The 21,573-nt window shown below is 37.5% G+C and overlaps 1 protein-coding gene and 1 non-coding gene across 5 annotated transcripts in view; one reads left to right on the top strand and one right to left on the bottom strand.

Moving 5' to 3' along the window:
• Positions 1–16,207, top strand: part of ARHGEF6 (Rac/Cdc42 guanine nucleotide exchange factor 6) — a 190,143-nt gene extending 173,936 nt beyond the window's left edge. For all 4 annotated transcript variants that reach the window (XM_066356648.1, XM_066356647.1, XM_066356650.1 and 1 more), the window contains 3 exons: positions 3,185–3,284; positions 12,659–12,713; positions 13,860–16,207. In XM_066356648.1, the coding sequence (XP_066212745.1) occupies positions 3,185–3,284; positions 12,659–12,713; positions 13,860–14,000 (296 nt within the window). In that variant the 3' untranslated portion in view covers positions 14,001–16,207. The remainder of the gene's footprint in view (positions 1–3,184; positions 3,285–12,658; positions 12,714–13,859) is intronic.
• Positions 16,208–19,187: 2,980 nt separating this feature from the next.
• Positions 19,188–19,263, bottom strand: TRNAA-AGC (transfer RNA alanine (anticodon AGC)). The gene has a single exon. It is a non-coding gene; the product is annotated as a tRNA-Ala (tRNA).
• Between the last annotated feature and the right edge of the window lie 2,310 nt (positions 19,264–21,573).

The following is a 21,573-nucleotide window of genomic DNA, read 5'->3' as shown; positions in this document are numbered from 1 at the left end:
GTTTCTTTTCACCCAGAGAGAAAGATAGATGCAAGAGTAAAAAAGTTGGAGGTAATAGAAATGAAAAAAAAAATTAAGTCATTCTTCTTTGAAGTATACCTTCATCAACACTAGTTAGGAATTAAAGAGCCCAGAGAGTTCCTGTGTCTGTGAACTGATGCTAATCTTTTCTTATAGGCAGATTTAGAAAGGAAGTCAAAGTACTATCTTTGATCAGCTGCATATTTAAGCAAACAGTGCATCACCAAACTCGAGTTTCAGAGTTGCACTGAAAGTCTGGAAATACAGCTGCTTAGCAGGGACTGTTCAAAATGTATATAATTTATCAGGTAGATATTAGGTGAGGTTATTTCCCCAAACAACTTTCAGGCTACAAACTGAAAGCCAGATAATGTTTTCTGATTCATCTTTGTGCTTTTCTAAAAACCAGGTCACATCAGTTATATCTCTTGTTTTCCATTATTATAGACATTCACTATATGTTATGTGGGGATTTGGTATCTGTGTAAGAAATTAATTCTTCATCATGCTCCATTTTGGACAGCCTCTGACCTATAACTTGAGTGTAGGAGGGATTACTTAGGTGGATAGCCTAGACATGTGCTTTCAAAGAGACTGTCTCTAAGGTTGCCATGAGGAAAACATTCAATGTGAAAGTTGATACATTCGACCATGAAAAGAAGACTGTTAAAACTTCTGCTTCACAGAAAAATCCTTGCTGTGGCTTTGGGCATGCCAGCTCTAATAACAAGTTTCGAGGAACCAGCAAAGGGAAGTGAGAACAGTTTTTATTGTGAAAACTAAGGATGAGAGGAGTACAAGGAAACACCAGAAGAAGCATGCTTTATACAAAATCTGACCTCATCGGCACCTCCCACCACCTCTCTTCACATCAATAGAATCAATAGATCTAATTTGAAGCATAAACAGGTGTTCTGACCTAAAAAGTTACAGTGTCACCGCTCATCCGTAGTCTACCTTTCACATGTGGAAAGTGTTTAGTGCAGGTCTTGGAACACAGTAAGTCTTTTAGCGTCCTGATGACCTACCACCTCTTATCCCGTTGCGACCAGAAGTCCTGTTTCCTTAAAATTGATTACTATTATTTCTTTTTTTAATTAATTTTAATGGGGTGACATTGATAAATCAGGGTACATATGTTCAGAGAAAAGCCTTATGACCCAGAAATCCCTCTACTGGGTATATACCCCAAAACCTCAGAATCATTGATACGTAAAGACACATGTAGCCCCATGTTCATTGCAGCACTGTTCACAGTGGCCAAGACATGGAAACAACCAAAAAGCCCTTCAATAGAAGACTGGATAAAGAAGATGTGGCACATATACACTATGAAATACTACTCAGCCATAAGAAATGATGACATCAGATCATTTACAGCAAAGTGGTGGGATCTTGATAACATTATACGGAGTGAAATAAGTAAATCAGAAAAAAACAAGAACTACATGATTCCATACATTGGTGGAACATAAAAATGAGACTAAGAGACATGGACAAGAGTGTGGTGGTTACCAGGGGTGGGGGGAGGGAGGACGCAGGAGGGAGGGAAGGAGAGAGTTTGGGGGAGGGAGAGGGGCACAGAGAAAACTAGATAGAGGGTGACGGAGGACAATCTGACTCTGGGCGAGGGGTATGCAACATAATTTAATGACAAGATAACCTAGGCATGTTTTCTTTGAATATATGTACCCTGAATTATTAATGTCACCCCATTAACATTAATAAAAATTTATTAAAATATATATATATAAAAAAAGAAAATATCTCTAGGTTATTTTTTGACATTTGATTATGCTGCATTCTCATCACCCAAAGTCCAATTGTCTTCCATCAACTTCTATTTCTTTGTGCCCCTTCTTCCCCTAACCCCTTCCTCTCCTTCCTCCCACCCCGTAACCCCCACACTCTTGTTCATGTCTCTGAGTCTCATTTTTATGTCCCACCTATGTATGGAATCATATAGTTCTTAGTTTTTTCTGATTTACTTATTTCGCTCAATATAATGTTATCAAGGTCCATCCATGCTATTGTAAATGATCTGATGTAATCATTTCTTAAAGCTGAGTAGTGTTCACCATAGCGAAGATCTGGAAACAGCCCAAGTGTCCGTCAATGGACGAGTGGATTAAAAAGTTTTGGTACATATATACTATGGATTGCTATTATTTTTTGCTGCATTCAATCTGTTGGTCAGTCAGTCTGCTATCCATTTATTAACCCTTTGAGTGTTGAATTTTTTGTTAACCCTTTGGGTAAGGACGTACATGAATGTTTGTACTACTCAAAGGGTTAAGTACCTAAAAAGTGCTATGAGGTGGAGACATATCCACCTCAAGTAAGGGGAGGTGATCAAGTGAAGGCAGTGAGTGTTCACAACTTGAAGGTGCTTGGCTTAGAAGAGCAGAAACCAGTGGCTGAAGGAGACAAGACTGAAGCCTAAGGGCTTGAACTCCCAGAGGAAGTATCCAGAGTGAAGGGGAGGTTGGATGTGCAGGAGAGCTGTTTGGTTACATTCTATGCCTGTTCTGTTACCTCTTCTATCCCAAATCCTGGGGACAGTTTGAGCAAAGAGAAATAGATGCCTGCATTTTTGCCTCTGAAGTGATAATCTCCCAAACCTTGGCTCTACCCTTGATCAAATGGTCTTACCTGACTCTACCCTACACTATAGGACTGTAAAAAGAACAAATGAGAGTAAACGACACTTCTGAGGTCCTTTATGCACATTGTATCCCAGTGCATTACTATTCTAAATTTACTAAAATTATGTAACATTATAGCATAGGATGTGCTGTGTTTTTCCTGGAGATGTGCAGAGACAGAATGATCACTGGTCAGCTTTTTTGCTGTGGAAGAGACAAACCAGGAAAAGATAAGGTCTTGGTTGAGTACAGGTATCACAGTGGCTCCTTCACATTCTTTTTCTGAGTACAAAAGGCTCTACTTCCCATAATTGAATCAATATATTTGGTCATTTAGAATTTCCTCGGGTCAGGAAGAATTAGTCATTAAATGTTGGATGACTCTTCTCTGGGTGCAAGGTTGCAACATGCTATTTACAAAGACCCTTCAATACCAATAGAAGGAAGGAACTCACACCTACAAATTGACCTCACTAGTAACTCTTCCCCCTTCACCCTCTTGTGACCCTTATTTGCAGCTACTCGCAAAGACTCAGTTCCACAAGTCTTACTCCCCGAAGAAGAGAAACTCATTCTTGAAGAAACCAGAAGCAATGGTCAGACCATCATTGAAGAAAAGTGAGTAGAGTAGGCTAAACCTTTTTTGATTTGTTTGAGGCTGGAAAGAAGATTCTGGCAGGGCAGTGTGGCCATTGAAAAGCCTACAATAAAGGACTATCCCTTCTTATCTGGGAATGTGACCCTCTTTGTTGATCATGTAGTTGAGAGCCTTGAGAGGACAGCTCCCAATGCACACCCCAACCCCGCAAAGGGATTGGGAAAGGAGAGGCACAGAGGCAGAACTCTGCATACTGGCTGCTCCTGGAGCCCACTTCCTCATACAGTAAGGTGCTTCAGGATATATGAGAATATCATACTACATGGAGGTAGAAAGCACATGGAAGGACCATGGCACCAATTTCCCATGGCCCAGAGAGATGCTTCTCACATTAATTGAGTCAAGTAGTGGACTTTTACCACCTTGACCTCATTTAAAATCCTACAGCAATCCAGTTCCATAAACATTACTTTCACCACTTTTACAGATGAGCAAAATGAGTTTCAGGAAGATTATGTCCCTGTCCTATTCTTGCACAGTAGTGAGGGTGACATAATGAGGGAATATCAGGTTAAATACCTTATGGCTCATAAAATAAACACAAAGTAGCCAAATAATTCATTTGTTTAAACATGAGTCATTTCTGAAGTTAAGCCTAAATTTGCAGTAGACAGCATATTTCAAAGTGCTTGGTATTATTAGCGTACAGTACTTTTTCATCTGGTGTATGAAGTGATACGGTCAAATGGAAAAGCACTTTGGCTGATGTGGTTCAACTCCAAATTCTATTTGCCCTGTGACCAGGGCAAGTTCCTTCAACTATCTATACCTCAGATTCCTCATCTTTAAAATGGGTATGATAGTCATATTTTCAGGGTTGTTGTGGGCTTAACTAGAATAATAAGTAAAAGGTTGGCTCATGATAATCAGTCAATAAATGATCAGATTACATATAATTATTTATAATATAAATGATACTATTATATTATTATTTAAAAATTTTAAATTTTAAATTATAATTGACATTCAATGTTATATTAGTTTCAGTAGAGCATAGTTGTTAGACATTTATATAACTTATGAACTGATCTGCAGTAAGTATGTACCTGTCGCCATTCATAGTTATTACAATATTATTGACTACATTTCCTATGCCATACTTTACATCTGCAGGACTATTTTGTAACTACCAATTTGTACTTCTTAATCCCTTTTCCCTTTTCACCCAGTCCCCCAGTCTACCTCCCATCTGTCAATCATCAGTTTATTTTTTTTATCTTTGTTTGTTTTTGTTTGGTTTGTTTATTTATTTTGTGTTATAGACTACATCTAAATAAAATTATATGGTATTTGTCTCTCTCTATTTGACTTATTTCACTTAGCATAATATCCTCTAGGTCCATGCATGCTGTCACAAAAGGTTAGAGTCCGTTCCTTTATATGGCTGAGTAATATTCCATTGTATATGTGTACCACTTCTTTACCCAGTCACCTATTGATGAACACTTAAGTTGCTTCCATGTCTTGGCTATGTAAACAACACTGCAGTGAACATAGGGGTGCATATATACTGCTCACAAAAATTAAGGGCTATTTCAAAAAGAATATGAAGCAATAAAAAAAGAAGCATTTGATTTTTTTTTATTAAACAAGAACATCAGAAAAGCAAACAACAAATCAAAGAAAGTTGATTATGCAAATGAGATACAAAAGGCTGAAAGTACTGCAGTATCTGCACATTCCCTGATCCCCTAATTTTTGTGAACAGTGTGTCCTTTTGTAATAGTGTGATTTGAATTTCTCTGGAAAAATGCCTAAAAATGGAATTTTTAATTTTTTGAAAAACTTCCCTACTGTTTTCCATATTGGCTGTACCAATCTTCAATCTCACAACAATTTACAAATGTTCACTTGTCTCCATATCCTCACCAACACTTGCTGTTTGTTGATTTATTGGTTATAGCTCTTCTGACAGGTGTAAAGTGATATCTCATTTTAAAATGTTTATTTTTCAGTTATAGCTTACATTCAATATTATATTGTATTAGTTTCAGCTGTATATCATTGTGCTTTAAATAAGCATTTCTGTGACATTCGGCATCTTTTCATATATCTATTGGCCATTTCTATGTCCTCTTTGGAGAAATGTCTATTCGTGTCCTCTGCTCATTTTTAAATTGGATTGTTAGTTTTTTGGGGTGCTTTTTGGTGTTAAGTTGTATGAGTTCTTTATATATTTTTAGTATGTCAACTGATGGTTATTAGCATCAATTTAACACCAACAGGAATCCTCAATTTGGGTTCAGTGAGGAAGGAAACTTTATTCAGTGCAAACAGCTCAATAAAGTTACAGCACCATTATGAAGCAGCACAGCTATGAAACATCCTGGCTGTGAAGCCCTAGGATGAGCCAGGCCTCGTGGCTAGTCAGCCGTGGACCTTTGGTGAAAATGGAAAGTGCACTCTCTGAGCCAGAGGGGAGATGACTCATATAGACAAAAGTCACTGCCCCTAGTCCCTGATTGATTTGTTCTCATTCAAATGAGAACTGCAAATCCTTACATTTTGATTGATCCAAAAAGTATTGTTCTGGTTGGTCAGAATAGAGCCTCTCTGAGTTTTTAGTGAAGATGCTGATGGGGATATAGCTGCACAGCTCTTATTGGATGGGGAAAGACTCAGTCCGCTTGATTGAAGTAGGATTCTAGAAACTCTTTTTATAAGGGCTGGCTCAGATGGAAGTAAACAGTGCAGAAGGTAGGCAGCTTAGTGCAGGCTTCTCCCTGAAGTACAGCTTGTGTGAGAGGTCCCTGTATAGAAATGGCTGCTAGGCTCTGTTTTTTGTGTGTGTTTGTTTTTTAAATTTGAGCCCAATTAGTCACCAGGAGCCCTTCTTAGTAGATATCTTTTTTTTTTTCCCTCAGGGTCCACAAATATCATCGGTGAATATAATCTGCCATCCAGTAGTTTGTCCTTTGTTTTGTTGATGGCTTCCTTTGCTGTGCAAAATTTTTTTACTTTGATGTAGTCCCATTTGTTTATTCTATTTGTTTCCCTTGTCCAAGGAGCCATATTCAAAAAATATATATATTGCTAAGAGCAATTTCAGTTTACTGTCTGTGTTTTCTTCTAGCAATTTTATGGTTTCAGGTCTTATATTTAAGTCTTTAATCCATTTTGAATTTATTCTTTTCTTTTTTGAGATGGGGTAGAGAGATGAAAAGCATCAACTCTTAGTTGCTCATTGATTGCTTCTCAGATGTGCCTTGACCAGGGGGCTTCAACTGAGCCAGTGACCCCTTGCTCAAGCCAGTGACCTTGGGCTTCAAGCCAGTGAACTTTGGCCTCAAGCCAATGACCATAGTATCATGTCAATGATTCCACACTCAAGCTTGCAACCCCACATTCAAGCTAGTGAACCTGCTTGCAAGCTGGATGAGCCCATGGTCAAGCTAGAGATTTCGGTTTTGAATCTGGGACCTCAGCATACCAGGTTGATGCTCAATTCATTGCACCACCACTTGTCAGGTATTTCTGAATTTATCCTTATATAATGATATAAGAAGTTCGTCTGGTTTCTTTTTTTTCCTTTTTCTTTTTTCACACATCTGTCCAGTTTTCTGTGTATGGACATTTTAATGATATTAATTCTTCCTATCCATGAGCATGGTATATGCTTCCATTTATTTGTATTTTCTTCAGTTTCTTTCTTCAGTGTCTTATACTTTTCTGAGTACAGATCTTTTACTTCTTTGGCTAAACTTTTCCTGTGTATTTTTTTTCAATACAATGGTAAATGGGATATTTTTCTTTTCTTTTTTTTTAGCAAAAGAGGGAGAGAGGGATAGAGGGACAGACAGAAAGAAAGAGAGATGAGAAGTTTCAGCTCATAGTTGCAGCACTTTAAATGTTCATTGATTGCTTTCTCATATGGGCTGTGACCTGGGAACTCCAGTTGAGCCAGTGACCCCTTGCTCAAGCCCATGACCTTAGCTCAAGACAGTGACCTTAGACTTTAAGCCAGCGACCGTGGAGTCATGTCTATTATCTTATGCTCAAGCCAGTGACCCCATACTCAAGCTGGTGAGCCAGTGCTCAAGCTGGATGAGCCCATGCTCAAGCTGATGACCTTGGGATTTCTAACCAGGGTCCTCAGCATCCCAGTTGATGCTCTATCCACTGCGTCACTACCTGGCCAGGTGGGATTGTCTTCTTTATTTCTCTTTCAGATAGATCATTATTAGTGTATAAAATGCAGCTGATTTCTGAATATTAATTTTTTATCCTGCTACTTTACTAAATGTATTAGTTTTAATAGCTTTTTAGTGAAATCTTTATTATTCTCTCTATATATTATCATGTCATCAGCAAATAATGACAATTTTACTTCTTCCTTTCCAATTCGGATGCCTTTTTTGTTTTCTTATCGATTTCTGTGACTAGAACTTCTAATACCATGTTGAATAAGAGTGATGAAAGTGGTCATCACCTGTCTTCCTCCTGGTCTTATGAGAAATGCTTTTAGTTTTTCCCTATAGACTAGGATGTTAGCTGTGGGTTTGTCATATATGACCCTTATTATTTTGAAGTATGTTCCCTCTATTTTCACTTTGCTGAAAGTTTTTATCATAAATAGGTGCAGGATTTTGTCAAAAGTTTTTCTACATCTATTTATATGATCATATGATTTTTATTTTTTATTTGTGGTGTATCACATTAATTGATTTGTGAATATTTAACCAACCTTGCATCTCAGGAATAAAACCTTCTTGATCATAGTGTATGATCTTTTTCATGTATTGCTGGATTTGGTTTGTTAATATTTTATTGAGGATTTTAGCATCTATGTTCATGTGGAATATTGTTTTATAATTTTCTATTTTTTGTAATGTCTTTGTCTGGTTTTGGAATCAGGGTAATGCTGTTCTCATAAAATCAGTTTGGTAGTCATTCCTCCTCTTGTATTTTTTGGAATACTTTGAGAAAGATAGGTGTTAATTCTTTGAATGTTTACTAAGATTCACCTGTAAAGATTTTTGTGTGATTCAGTTTTGTTGGTGATAATTGGTCTGTTCAAATTTTCTGTTTCTTCTTGATTCAGTCTTGGAAGGTTGTATGTTTCAAGGAATTTATCCATTTCTTCCAAGTTGTCGAATTTGTTGACATATAATTGTAATATTAATACTTTGTATTTTCTTGATGTCAATTGTCACTTCTCTTTTATTTCTGATTTATTTACTTGGACCCTGTCCTTCTTTTTCTTGATGAGACTGGTTAAATGTTTGTCAATCTTATTTATCTTTTCAAAGAACTAGCTCTTGGTTTTATTGATCTTTTGTACTGCTTTTTTTTAGACTCAATTTTATTCATTTTATCTATGATCTTTACTATTTCAGTCTTTGTACTCACTTTGCACTTTGTTTTTTCTAGTTCCTTTAGCTGTTCGCTTAGATTATTTATTTGAGATTTTTCTTGTTTCTTGAGGTAGCCCTATATTACTATAAATTTTCCTGGTTTTCTGTGTCCCATATGTTCTTGGTTGTTTTTTTCATTTTCATTTGTCTCTGAGTATATTTTTACTTCTTTTTTGATTGTGTTGTTTATTTAATCACTGTTTCTTTTCAGAGTCCTTTTTTAAAATTGAATTTATTGGGGTGATATTAGTTAATAAAAGTATATGGGTTTCAAGTATGCAACTCTATAACACAACATCTATATATGGTATTGTGTGTTCACCACCTCAAGTCAAGTCAAGTCAAGTCTCTTTCCATCACCATTTACTTTACCCTCTTCCATTTCCCCCTATCTCCTTTTACTCTGGTAATCACCATACTGTTGTCTGTGTCCATGAGTTTTATTTTCTTTGCTTAATTCCTTTATCTTTTTCACTCAGCCCATAACCACCTTCACCTTTGACAGCTGTCAGTCTGATCTCTGCATCTATGAGAATGTTTCTATTTTTTTTGTTAGTTTACTTAGCTCATTAGGTTCCACATATAAGTGAAATCAAATGGTACTTGTTTTTCTCTGACTGGCTTATTTCACTTAGCATAATAATCTCCAGGTTCATCCATGCTGTTGAAAAAGGTAACATTTCTTCATTTTTTTAATAGCCAAGTAGTATTCCATTGTGTAAATGTATCACAGATTTTCTTTTATCTATTCATCTACTGATGGGAACTTGGGCTGCTTCCAAATCTTGTTTTTTGTAAATAATGTTTCAATGAATATAGAGGTGCATACATCCTTTTGCAGTAGTGTTTCAGGATTCCTCAAATTATTCCCAGAAGTGAAATTGGAATATATGGAGACTCAGTAATATGCTACTTAAATAATGACTAGGTATATATAAAAAAAAGAACCCAGTTATTGTTTAGTAGCATGTTATTTAACCTCCATATGTTTGTGTGTTTTTCAGGGTTGTTTTTTTTCCTTATAACTGATTTCTATTTTCATATAATTATGTTTGGAGAAGATGCTTGATATTATTTCAGCCTAAAACTTTCTTGAGAACTGTTTTGTGACCTAACATGGTCTATCCTGGAAAATGTTCCGTGTGTGCTTGAAAAGAATGTATACTCTGCTGCTTTGGGGTAAAATGCTCTAAAAATATAATTAAATTCGTCTGGTCTAATGTTTCACTTAAGGCTGCTGTTTCCTTGTTAATTTTCTGTCTAAGTAATCTATCCATTGATGACAATGTGGTGTTACATTTCCCTATTATTACTGTATTACGGTTGATCTGTACCTTTATATCAATCATTATTTGCTTTATACATTGATGTGCTGTTATATATTGTGTGTAGATATTTACACAGGTTATATTTCCCTGTTGGACTGATCTTTTTATTATTATGAAATGTTCTTCTTTGTCTCTTGGTATAGCCTTTGTTTTAAAGTGTATGTTGCCTGATATAAGCGTTGCTACCCTGTCTTTTTTGTTTGTTTCTATTTGCATAAGATATTTTCCCATCCTTTTACTTTTAGTCTGTGCATGTCTTTTGTTCTGAGGTGGGCCTCTTGTTGGCAGCATGTGTATGCATCTTGACTTCTTATCCATTCATCCACTGTATGTCTTTTAATTGGAGCACTTAATTTATTTACATTTAAAGTAATTATTGATTGGTTTGTAATTATTGAAATTTTAATATATATTTTTCAGCTTTTTTTCCTTTTTCTTTTTCTAGAAGTCCTTTTACATTTCTTGTAATATTGATTTGGTGGTGATGGACTCTTAGCTTTTTTTTTTTTTTTTTTTTAATCTGGAAAACTCTTTATCTCTCCTTTAATTCTAAATGACAGCCTTGCTGGGTAGAGTAATCTTGGTTGTATTTCCTTGCTTTTAATCAGTTTGAATATTTTGTGCTCAGCTCTTATGGCCTGAAAATTTTCTGTTGGGAAATCAGCCGATGGTCTTATCAGAACTCCCTTGTAGTTAACTAACTGCTTTTCTCTTGCTGCTTTTAAGATTCTTTTTGTCTTTTACCTTTGCCATTTTAATTGTGATGTGTCTTGGTGTGGATCTCTTTAGGTTCATCTTATTTGGGGTTATCTGTGCTTCCTAGACTTGTATGTCTAGTTCCCTCACCAGTTTAAGGAATAATTTTTTCCATCATTATTTCTTTAAATAGGTTCTTAATCCCTTCTTCCTCCTCTTCTCCTTCTGGTACCACTACGATGCAAATGTTGACACTTGATATCCTAGAGTTCCCTTAAATGAGTCTCCTATTTTTAAATCTTTCTCTTTTTTTGCTATTCTAATTACATGTTTTATGCTACCTTGTCTGACAAATTGCTGATTAGGTCCTCTGCTTCTTCTAATCTGCTGTTGACTTCTTCTAGTGTATTCTTCATTTTAGTTGTTGTATTCTTTATTTCTGACTGGTTCTTTTTTATGGTTTCTGTCTCTTTCTGTGAATTCTCCCTGCATTCATCTATTCTTTTCCTAAATTAATTGAACATCCTTATAATAAGATTTTTAACATTTTACCTGGTAGATTCCTTTCTCTGTTTTCTTTAGTGCTTTTTTCTGGAATTTTATCTTGTTATTTCACTTGTGACTCGTTTCTTTGTGTCCTCTTTTTGGCTGCCTCCCTGTGTTAGTTTCCATGTATTAAAAGGTGGATCTGTTGCACCTGCAAATAATTTTAGGATGACCTGTAGGGTCCAGTAGTACAGCCTCTTTGATCACCTGATATGGAAGTTGGGTGTTCGAGGGGTGTTTCTTGTGTGAGTTGTATGTGGCATCTGGTTGTAGTTGAGATTTGATTGTTGTTGGCACTTCAGTGGGTAGGATTGATCCTCAGGCTGAATGGCTTTGACTATAATGAATGAACTATTATTGAGGGGCTGATTTAATGAAGCAGGATTTGCTTTATTGAGACTCTGGTGCCTGCTGAGTTCACCCCTTGGGTGTATCATTTGTTGAATTGGGTAGCAGTCTTGTGGGTGTGAAGTTGGCCAGTATTGGTCCTGGGGCCTTTGGGGAGGGTCTCCAGTGCAGACCAAGGCCAGTTGCTATCTGTGCCTGACACACGGTCACCTGGTAAGAGCTACAAAGTGATCTGAAGTTAGTAGCTGGCTGTATTGGATATGGAGGTGCCTGGGAGGGGCTATGTTGTGAACTGAGGCCAGTTGCCACTATTATCGTTATATAGCTATTATAATAATAACTGTATTATTTTTATTATAACTATATTAATATTTACAATAACTGTGAGGTTTTCAGTTGAATGTGGTATTATCCCCATTTTGTGTGTGAAGAAAGTTAAGAAGGAAACTGGTTATCCAAGGTTAGAGGTCTGGTAAGTGGTAGGATTAGACTTGGAATACAGATATCTAAAGTCTTTGTCCAGGGAGAAAGCCAGAGAAGAAATGAATGATCCATAACTCAGCTAGATCACTTAATCTTTTTCTGAAATATATGGGATCTTCTGGAAATAATTCTTCTGCCTTTGTTTTATGTAGGGTCATGTAATGTCAGATATCTGAGAAGAGCAATGCTATATATCACAGATATTGTAGGATTGGTATGTGCCTATGACACCTCTCATTATATGTTAGATGATGTTCATTCTTGCCTCAAAGACATAATCTGATGGTAAGCTCGAGGCTTTGTTTTTGTACTCACTCAAGCTAGGAAGCAAGTAGCAAAGAAGAAGAGGAATATAGAAAAGGTATGATAACATGACATTTGCATGAATATGTGTGGTGGTGATGGTTAGCCCATAACAATGAGGAACACAAAGTCCATTAATAGCAGTATCTCTTCCAATCAGCTAGACAATCCACTGCTTTTCAGGATCTGTAATTCCATAAAACTGCTTTTTTTTTGTTAAGTATTATTTAACAATACTTCAGTGCCAGCTATTAATCTCTAAACTTTATGTTCCAGGAGCCTTGTTGACACTGTTTATGCTTTGAAGGATGAGGTTAAAGAACTGAAACAGGTAAGGGAATATAAAAGTCTTTTTTTCAGATTATAAGAAGACCATTTCTTCTTCCTTGTCACACTAGTAAAAACTCTCAGGAAAGGTCCAGTAACAAAATGTTGAGGTGGGGATTATTATTTTCCTTGTGTCATCGAGGTCAGTTTTGTTAATTTTACCATGTGGCCTTGGGTTGAAGCTGCTAAGAATTGTTATTTACCTATTTAGTGATTTACAATAGGGTCCCAAACTTAGATACAACCTTCATGCTCTCTGATATTTTTAAACAGAATTTAAGAAAATATATGTTATTTTTGAGCATGTGAGTATAACCAGAATCATAAGTCATAATTTGTGGGATCATGTGCAGATGCAATCCAGGGCTCCATGATATACATACTTACTTGCGTTTGAGGACAGACTGTACCTCATGACATGGTAAAGGATGAATTACCAGATGTGGAAGATCACTTAGGAAGTTATTACAAAACTCAGAGTGAGACATGATGAAGTCCTGCACTGAAGCAGTGCTGCTGATACTGCAGAGGAGGAAAACAAATGTAAAGAAAGGCACATTGTAGATTAGAACCTGTGGAAAATGATGGTATGATGTTGGAATTAATAAAGATTGAAGGATTGAAGATAAAGTGTATTACCTTGTTATCTAGTTTGATATGGTGGTATTCTTCATGGAAATCAGCAACTACAAGAGAAAGAGAAATTTAGGGTGACAGAGATAGAGTTCATTTTAGGACTTAATTAGTTTGAGATGTTTGTAACACATCTAGGAGGAAATACCAAGTTGGCATTGGGGACTGTGGACCTGGTGCTAGTGAGATGAGATGAGGTAAGTACCAGAGAGATTTGGGAGGCCTCTTAATAGATACGTGAATTGGAAGATGATAGACACTAAGTGAAAAGAGTATTGAACTAGCAGAGAGCCAGGCCCAGAACCTTAGAGAATGCTTAGATTTCAAGGAAGAAGAATGAAAAAGTTGGTCAAAGAGAGGTAAAAGAATCCAGAGGCTGCCTTGCGTTGGGAGCTTAGGTAGAGAAGTATGAAGAAGAAAAAGTGTAATCAGTAATTGAAGGCCACCAAGAGGATGAGCAGGAGAACCCCTGATAAAGGGTACCTTTGTTTGGTAATCAAGTCTTTTCCTATCATAGGAGAATAAAAGAATGAAGCAATGCCTGGAAGAAGAATTGAAATCAAGAAGGGACCTAGAAAAGCTGGTCCGGAGGCTGTTGAAGCAAACTGATGAGTGTACCCGGGCTGAGTCCAGTAGCAAAACCTTGATTCTTCCATAACCATCACTGTGTACCTGGGCAATGTGTGCCTTCAGTGCATCTTGTAACATCCAGCTGAATGATTTGGCTCAGTTTGCTCACAACTACAGTTTTTATTTTATATTTGAGTCAGCCCCCTTCCCTCTGTTTACTTGAGTGTTGTTGTTAGGTTTTTAGTTGGTTGGTTACATTTTTTCAGCAGGGATAAAAGCAAGAGGTGATGGTAGAAGTCTCTTCAGTGTTGATGATGTTGTTTTTTTTTTATTCAGTAACAAAAGGAAAGCTAAAAGCTAATGTAGGCAAATGACTTAGTTAGTCTTCAAATGGCCTTCAACTCATAGTGCTTCTTTAAAAAACTATTACCCTTTTTGGGCTGGCTACTATCCCAAAGTGTCTGGCCATGGCTTCTTAAAACTAAAATTGACCTTTTACCAAATGTTTTTGTGTAGAAGAAAGCCCCTTAGTGCCCACTTTACTGATGTCAAAGCTTTTTGAGCTATAACTAGAGTAGAGTGATAAGCACATTAGCTCATGATCCAGCTGCCCTTCTCTGGACTATCATGTGCCACCCCTCAATGCACATTTTTTTATTCCTACCAGATGTTGTCTATAAGACCAAGAAGACAGTAGTGCCCTTATTCCTTTTGCATTGGTTTACATTTTACCTCTGTGGGCCAGAAGCTCTGGTCATTCATGTCAGCACCAAATCCATTAGCAAAGTGCACTGGATAATCTTCCCTTCAGCAGAAGAATTGACCACCTCTTTTCCATAACATAATAGGATTTTCCTCTAGCCTTTTGCCTCTTGTGTAAGTTTTGTATTTCCGCAGTGCTTTAGCCAACCATACCAAGTGGTGTACAAACTAGTATGTGTGTGCTTTGCTTTTTAAAAATATAGATTGTGAGCAAGTACTTTACCTACATTGCATATTCAAGTTACAAATTCTAAACTTTAAAACCATCTGCCATTGAAAAGATTTTGTGCCCTAGTAGTCTATTTTAATTCAATTTATTACTTTCCCATATATTCTATGAGAAGGTATAATCTTAATCAGCTTCAAAGAATTATTTGTAAGAATGTGTAAGTTTAGTTTGTATATCTGGGGAAAAGGAACCCCTGTAGTAGCTGTGTGCTGGTTACTAGTGATGCTGATTATTTGGAACTAGTTTACCCAAGTTACTCATCAAATTAAGACATCGCTTTTGTATGTATCTCAGAAATCAGAATTGTGACAAACCAGATTTACTAGATGTTCACAGAAGAGCAGCACACATCCAAATTCCACCCAGTTGATAATCACCCTGAGACTCTCTCTCCCAAAGAGGTGAAATTTGGCATGGTGAGGAAGATCATCAGAAAGAAAGGCAAAGGAACAGTGGGTTGATCAAAGTTTTCTTCCATATATATTTGATGGATGCCTATAAATATGAGTTTTGCAAATATTGTTTAGAAACCAAACTTGAAGCTTGACCCTTCCCCAGTTTGGTAAACTTTTCTTTTTTTCTAGAACTGGGGATTATCAATATCCTATTGCTACATGGTACGAGGCTCTTGACTGCTTGCTGCAGAGCAGAATTTACACCATTCACATGAAATGGACTATTCCTACAGTCCAAAGTCAGCCAACCACACACAGCTGTCTTTAGAAGATGAAGACTGAAGAAAATTTGTAGGAACCTGCTATTTTTCTGTTTTTAAGCACAACAGTTTAAATATACTATCCTTCACCTAAAAATTAAAAACAGCATAGATCTTAGCATTTGCTCTGTCTGTGGTAAGTCAATGGCTTGCCATAAATGTGCAAACTATATCCATAGGAAACATTTTTTTGTGATTACAAAATATTTTAGTTGATAAAATATAGCTTAAAATATTGAAAGGTCTTTATTTTAGAGTGACATGTATATATGCATGTTTTGGGGACTTCACCTTTCTGATGAGAGACATTTGGTACTCTGGGTTATGAAGCTCATGCAGAGTGGTGTCCACACTCACATACTAAAATATAGTATAAAGGAAATGAAGCCATGTTAACCTGAGAACAGTGTCTCCATAGTTGTGTTGTTTACAATACTCTATAAATGAGTTTCTGTTACTCTGTAATTAAACTGTTGCCCTTAGAGGCCTTTTAGTTCCTCTTCTGTCATATTCCTTCTTACACAAGCTCAGATTTTCTAACTTGTTTTTATTTTGAAAATTTTTAAAATTGACATTTTCAATAAATAAGAATAACAATGCTTTATAAAATAAGACCCATGTTTCTATTTATTTTATTTATTATTTATTTATTTATTATCTCCTTATTTTGCTAGCTGGTGTGCAGAAAGATTTTTCATGCTATGTCAACTTCCTTTCCTATTTCTCTCATCATCAAACCCCCTAGCCAGCTTTCACCTTTTTCACTCAGGGCACAGGACTATAAGTTGTATTTCTTCTCACCATTGTCCTTCCAATACTGAAGAGGTATCCATTTTCCTGATCAAGCTTATCCCTTGATCTTTAGTCTTATGTATCATTCCTCTTTATATTTTGCAGGATTTTGTCAATCAGTGATATCCTATATTTTGACCACAGTTAGAATATTGGTGTCAAGAGTCAGAAAGAAAATATTTTCTTCATCTAAAGATAGAAGCTATGAATATTATCTGTAGCTACTCAGCATCCATTCCTATACTTTTTGTGTTTCCTTATGGAAGATTAAACACACACACACACACACACACACACACAACAGTCTCCCTTGCAACTAGAGTACTGGATATAATGTGGGTTCTGATACATATTCAGTCTTTGACAATGAGATCATTTTGCACAATACTTGGAAAGCTTAAGTCAGACAGAGGATATGTTCCTGGAACTTGGTGGCTGGCTGGCAATTCCAAGGATATGTTTGTAGCTTCTGTACTCTACATTCCAGTGTATGTACTCACAGAACTTTGGGTGAGAAACTGTAGTGGTAGCAGTGATGATGATAGAAGAAGCAACAACTTTCTGAAATAGATTTGGGTCACAACCACAGTGACATGACTTTGAAGACTTTAGTCCAATGGTGGGCCCTTGAATTCTACTTCTGTAGCCAACAATTTTATAAACGCTTCATATTACTTTTCTGCTTGAAATATTTTTGGTGATTTTGTTTCTTATTCTATAGCAATAACTATAACATTGAAACAATAAGATTAGCATTGCACTTCCTGTGTGTTAGGCCCCATACTACATAGTTAAACTTGTAATGCTCATAACCCTATGAGTGCCATCTTACAAATGAACAGAGACACAAATGTTAAACAGTATTCTAGTGTGCCTGGAGCTGGATTTTGAAACCTCTGTCAGTCTGGCTATTGTATCCATGCCTTTTTTGTGTGTGTGTCTAAAAAAGTCTTTATTTATCCTTCATTATTTCTTTTTAGAAATTAAATTCAATAGGGAAACATTGATGAATAAGAGTAAATAGATTTTGGGTAAATATTTACATAGCATTTGAACTGTTGATTGTGTTGTGTGCCCATCACCCAAAGCCAAACTATTTTCAATCACTGTATATTTGTCCCTTTTTACCCTCCTCCCTCAAAGCCTCTTCCCCCTAGTCACTACTTCACTTTAATCTGTCCATGAGTCTAATTTTTATATCCCAACTATATGTGAAATTATATTGTTTCTAACGAGTTCTAATTTACTTATTTCACTCATTATAAGGTTCTCAAGGTCCATCCAGGTGTTATAAATGGCAATATGTCATTATTTCTTATGACTAAATAGTATTCCATTGTGTGTGTGTGTGTGTGTGTGTGTATCACATCTTTATCTAATCCTCTAGCAAGGGACACTTTAGTTATTTCCATGTCTTGGTCACTGTGAACAATGCTGCGATGAACAATGGTGTGAATGTGTTTTGCATACTAATATTTTTTACTGTTTTGGGTTGATACCTAGTAGAAAGACTGCTGGGTCATATGGTAGTTCTATTCTTAAATTTTGAGGAAACACCATACTGTCTTTCATTATGCCTCTTCCAGCTTACATTCCCACAAGCAGTGAATGAGGGTTCCTTTTTCTCCACAGCCTCTCCAACTCTTGTTATTACCTGTCTTGTTGATAACAACCAATGTATTAGGTATGAGGTAGAATTTCATTGCAGTTCAATTTGTGTTTCTCCAATAGCTAGCAAAGATGAGCATATTTTCATATCTTTTTTAGCCATTTGTATGTGTTCTTGAGAGAAGTGTCTGTTCATGTCCTCTCCCCATTTTTTAATTGGATTGTTTGCTCATTTGTTGCTGAGCTATATAAGTTCTTTTTATTTTTTGGATATTAACCCTTCATCAGAGCTGTTGTTTGTGAATATTGTCTCCCATTTGGTTGGTTGCATTTTTTTATTATTGTCAGTTTCTGTTGATGTGTAGGAGCTCTTTAGTCTGATGTAGTCTCATTCATTTACTTTTGCCTTTACTTCTCTTGCCTTTGGGGTCAAATTCATATAATGTTCTCTATGGCCAAGGTCCATGAGTTTAGTGCCTATGTTTTCTTCTGTGTAATTTATTGTTTCAGGACTTATATTTAGGTCTTTGATCCATTTTGAATTAATTTTTGTGCAGGGAAACAAACTGTAGTGAAGTGTCATTCTTTTCATTGTGGCTTTCTAATTTTCCCAGCACCATTTATTGAAGATGCTTTCTGTGCTCCTTTGTGTGGTTTTGGCTTCTTTGTAAAATATTATTTGTGTGTGTGTGTGTGTGTGTGTGTGTGTGTGTGTGTGTATGGCTTTATACCTGGGTTCTTGGTGTGTTCCATTGGTCTGTTTCTCCGATAATATGATGCTGATTTGATTATTATTACTCTACAGTATAATTTGAAATTAGGTAGTATGATACCTCCAGCTGCACTCTTTTTTTTTTTTTTTCATTTTTCTGAAGCTGGAAACAGGGAGAGACAGTCAGACAGACTCCCGCATGTGCCCGACTGGGATCCACCCGGCATGCCCACCATGGGGCGATGCTCTGCCCACCAGGGGGCGATGCTCTGCCCATCCTGGGCATCGCCATGTTGCGACCAGAGCCACTCTAGCGCCTGAGGCAGAGGCCACAGAGCCATCCCCAGCGCCCGGGCCATCTTTGCTCCAATGGAGCCTTGGCTGCGGGAGGGGAAGAGAGAGACAGAGAGGAAAGCGCGGCGGAGGGGTGGAGAAGCAAATGGGCGCTTCTCCTGTGTGCCCTGGCCGGGAATCGAACCCGGGTCCTCCGCACGCTAGGCCGACGCTCTACCACTGAGCCAACCAGCCAGGGCTCAGCTGCACTCTTTTTTTCTCAGAATTGCTTCGGGTATTTGGGGTCTTTAATGGTTCAATACAAATCTGGTGATTTTATTGTTCTATTTCTTTTAAAAATGACATTTGGATTTTAATGGGGATTGCATTGAATTTGTGTATTGCTTTGGGTAATATGGCCATTTTAACTATATTGATTCTTCCAGTCCATGAACATGGAATATTTTTCCATTTCATTGTTTCTTTTTCAATTTATTTTAATAATATTTTGTAGTTTTCAGTATATAGGTCCTTCACATCCTCTGTTAAGTTTATTCCTAGGTTTTATTGTTGTTGCGATTGTAAGAGAAATTTTTTTCAATTCATTTTCTGAAGTTTTATTATTAGTATATAGAAAAGCAGTAGACTTTGGTATATTGATTTTGTATACAGTGACTTTATTGTATTTGTTTATTGTTTCTATTAGTTTTTTGGTGGAGTCTTTGGTATTTTTTATATACAGTATCATGTTATCTGCAAAATGTGATACCTTTACTTCTTCTTTCCCAACATAGATACCTTTTATTTTTTTCTCCTGCTTGATTGCTCTGGTTAAGACTTCCAGAACTATGTTGAATAAGAGTGGATAGAGTGAGAATCCTTCTCTTGTTTCTGATTTTTGGTGTATTGCTTTGATCAATTCACATATGTTGAAGCATTTTTGTTCTCCTAGAATGAATGCCACTTGATCATGATTTTTTTTAGATTTTATTTATTCATTTTTAGAAAGAGAGAGAAAAATAGAGAGAGAGAGTATATGAAGGGTGAGGAGAAAGAATCATCAATTCTCATATATGCCTTGACCAGGGAAGCTAAGGGCAGGGGTCCCCAAACTATGGCCCGCGGGCCACATGCAGCCCCCTGAGGCCATTTATCTGGCCCCTGCCACACTTAGAGAAGGGGCACCTCTTTCACTGGTGGTACATGAGTGACGCAAAGTGCGGTGTCACGTACAGTACTACTTCAAGTGACACGGGACGCTTGCATCCTGGCTCCGGAAGCATGTCATATCACTTGTTACGGCTAGCAGTGACAAATATGAAACCGGACATTGACCATCTCATTAGCCAAAAGTAGGCCCATAGTTCCCATTGAAATACTGGTCAGAAGGGTGACGTCAGAGAAATGGCGCCGTGAGGAGCATGACCGACAAATCTCCCCAAAATTTCAACAAGTTCATCAACCAGAGACAGAAAAATCTATCCTTGGAGCATCCGGGAGTTCCACATACTGAAGGCGAAGGTAGGATCGAGCGAAAAATTTGACTAAATATATAATCAACCCAGAAGGAAATAAGTCAGACAAAGGAACACTCTGCCTTCCTCACTAACCTGAGTAAAGGCTGCTTTCACTTGGAACTGAGAGTTGGGGGAGGGGGGGCCTAAGGGTGTGGAGGAAGCTAGGCTGCGGCACGGACGTTTTTTTAAGCTGAGGAAAGAGTGTGCCTGTGGTGAATCAGCCCACATGAGCAATAGCCCACGCCACAAGCAGCAGCTGCCAGTGGCACATGGGGAGTGTGCCCAAGAAAACTTCGCTATGCCCCAGCTTCTCTAGGTGGGTGGGGCACCTCACCCAGCCATTCAAGCTAACAATCAAGCATCGGAGGAGGGGCATGCGGGCAGCTTGCATTCCTTTCTGGAGCAGATCAGCAGATCCAATTGCTGAAATTAGCTTAACCCACAGTCTGTTCACCTCCCAACTGACCTACATGGCTCTAATTGACAAGATCTCTCTCAGTTCAGCAATCTAAGACAAGTGGCATGATTTTTTTAGTGCCTCTTGCTAAAGAGGCAACTTCTGATTGGCAGAGCTTTCATACTCAGGTATATACGCTAAAAAGAGGGACTTAGCAGATGTTAAGACCTCCTGTACTGAAGGCAGCGACTAGGGCATCTTCTTCCCAGCCAAAACAGGTTACAAAGTGTGGAAAGCCTGGGGAGAGTGGTCCCACAGAGTGCTAGGCGTGCTGAACAGGCCTGGAGGCTCATTGAAAGTCACCTTGAGAGCAATTGGCTACCAGCCCTGCCTGATAACACTGGTGGCCCTGACTGCCAGAGCCTTACCCAGAGCCCTGCATTGAGTGGGGATAAAGTGGAGATTTGCCAGCTCTTTGAGTCTCTTACTCCCCTGGCATAGGCAGCGGCAGCCTCATAGCTGGATCATCAGGCTGCTAATTCAGGAAAGAGAGACTAGGAGAGAGACTCCAGGTAAATGGACTCTCTCATTGTTGGAGCCTGCAAACACTAAGAAGCCTTGACTACCAACAAGACTGAAGCCTAATATATGACATC

This window comes from Saccopteryx leptura, chromosome X, assembly GCF_036850995.1.
Source record: "Saccopteryx leptura isolate mSacLep1 chromosome X, mSacLep1_pri_phased_curated, whole genome shotgun sequence".
NCBI classification, from domain to species: Eukaryota; Metazoa; Chordata; class Mammalia; order Chiroptera; family Emballonuridae; genus Saccopteryx; species Saccopteryx leptura.
Note: the sequence above shows the minus strand (reverse complement) of the source record. Positions and strands in the feature narration are given on the sequence as shown.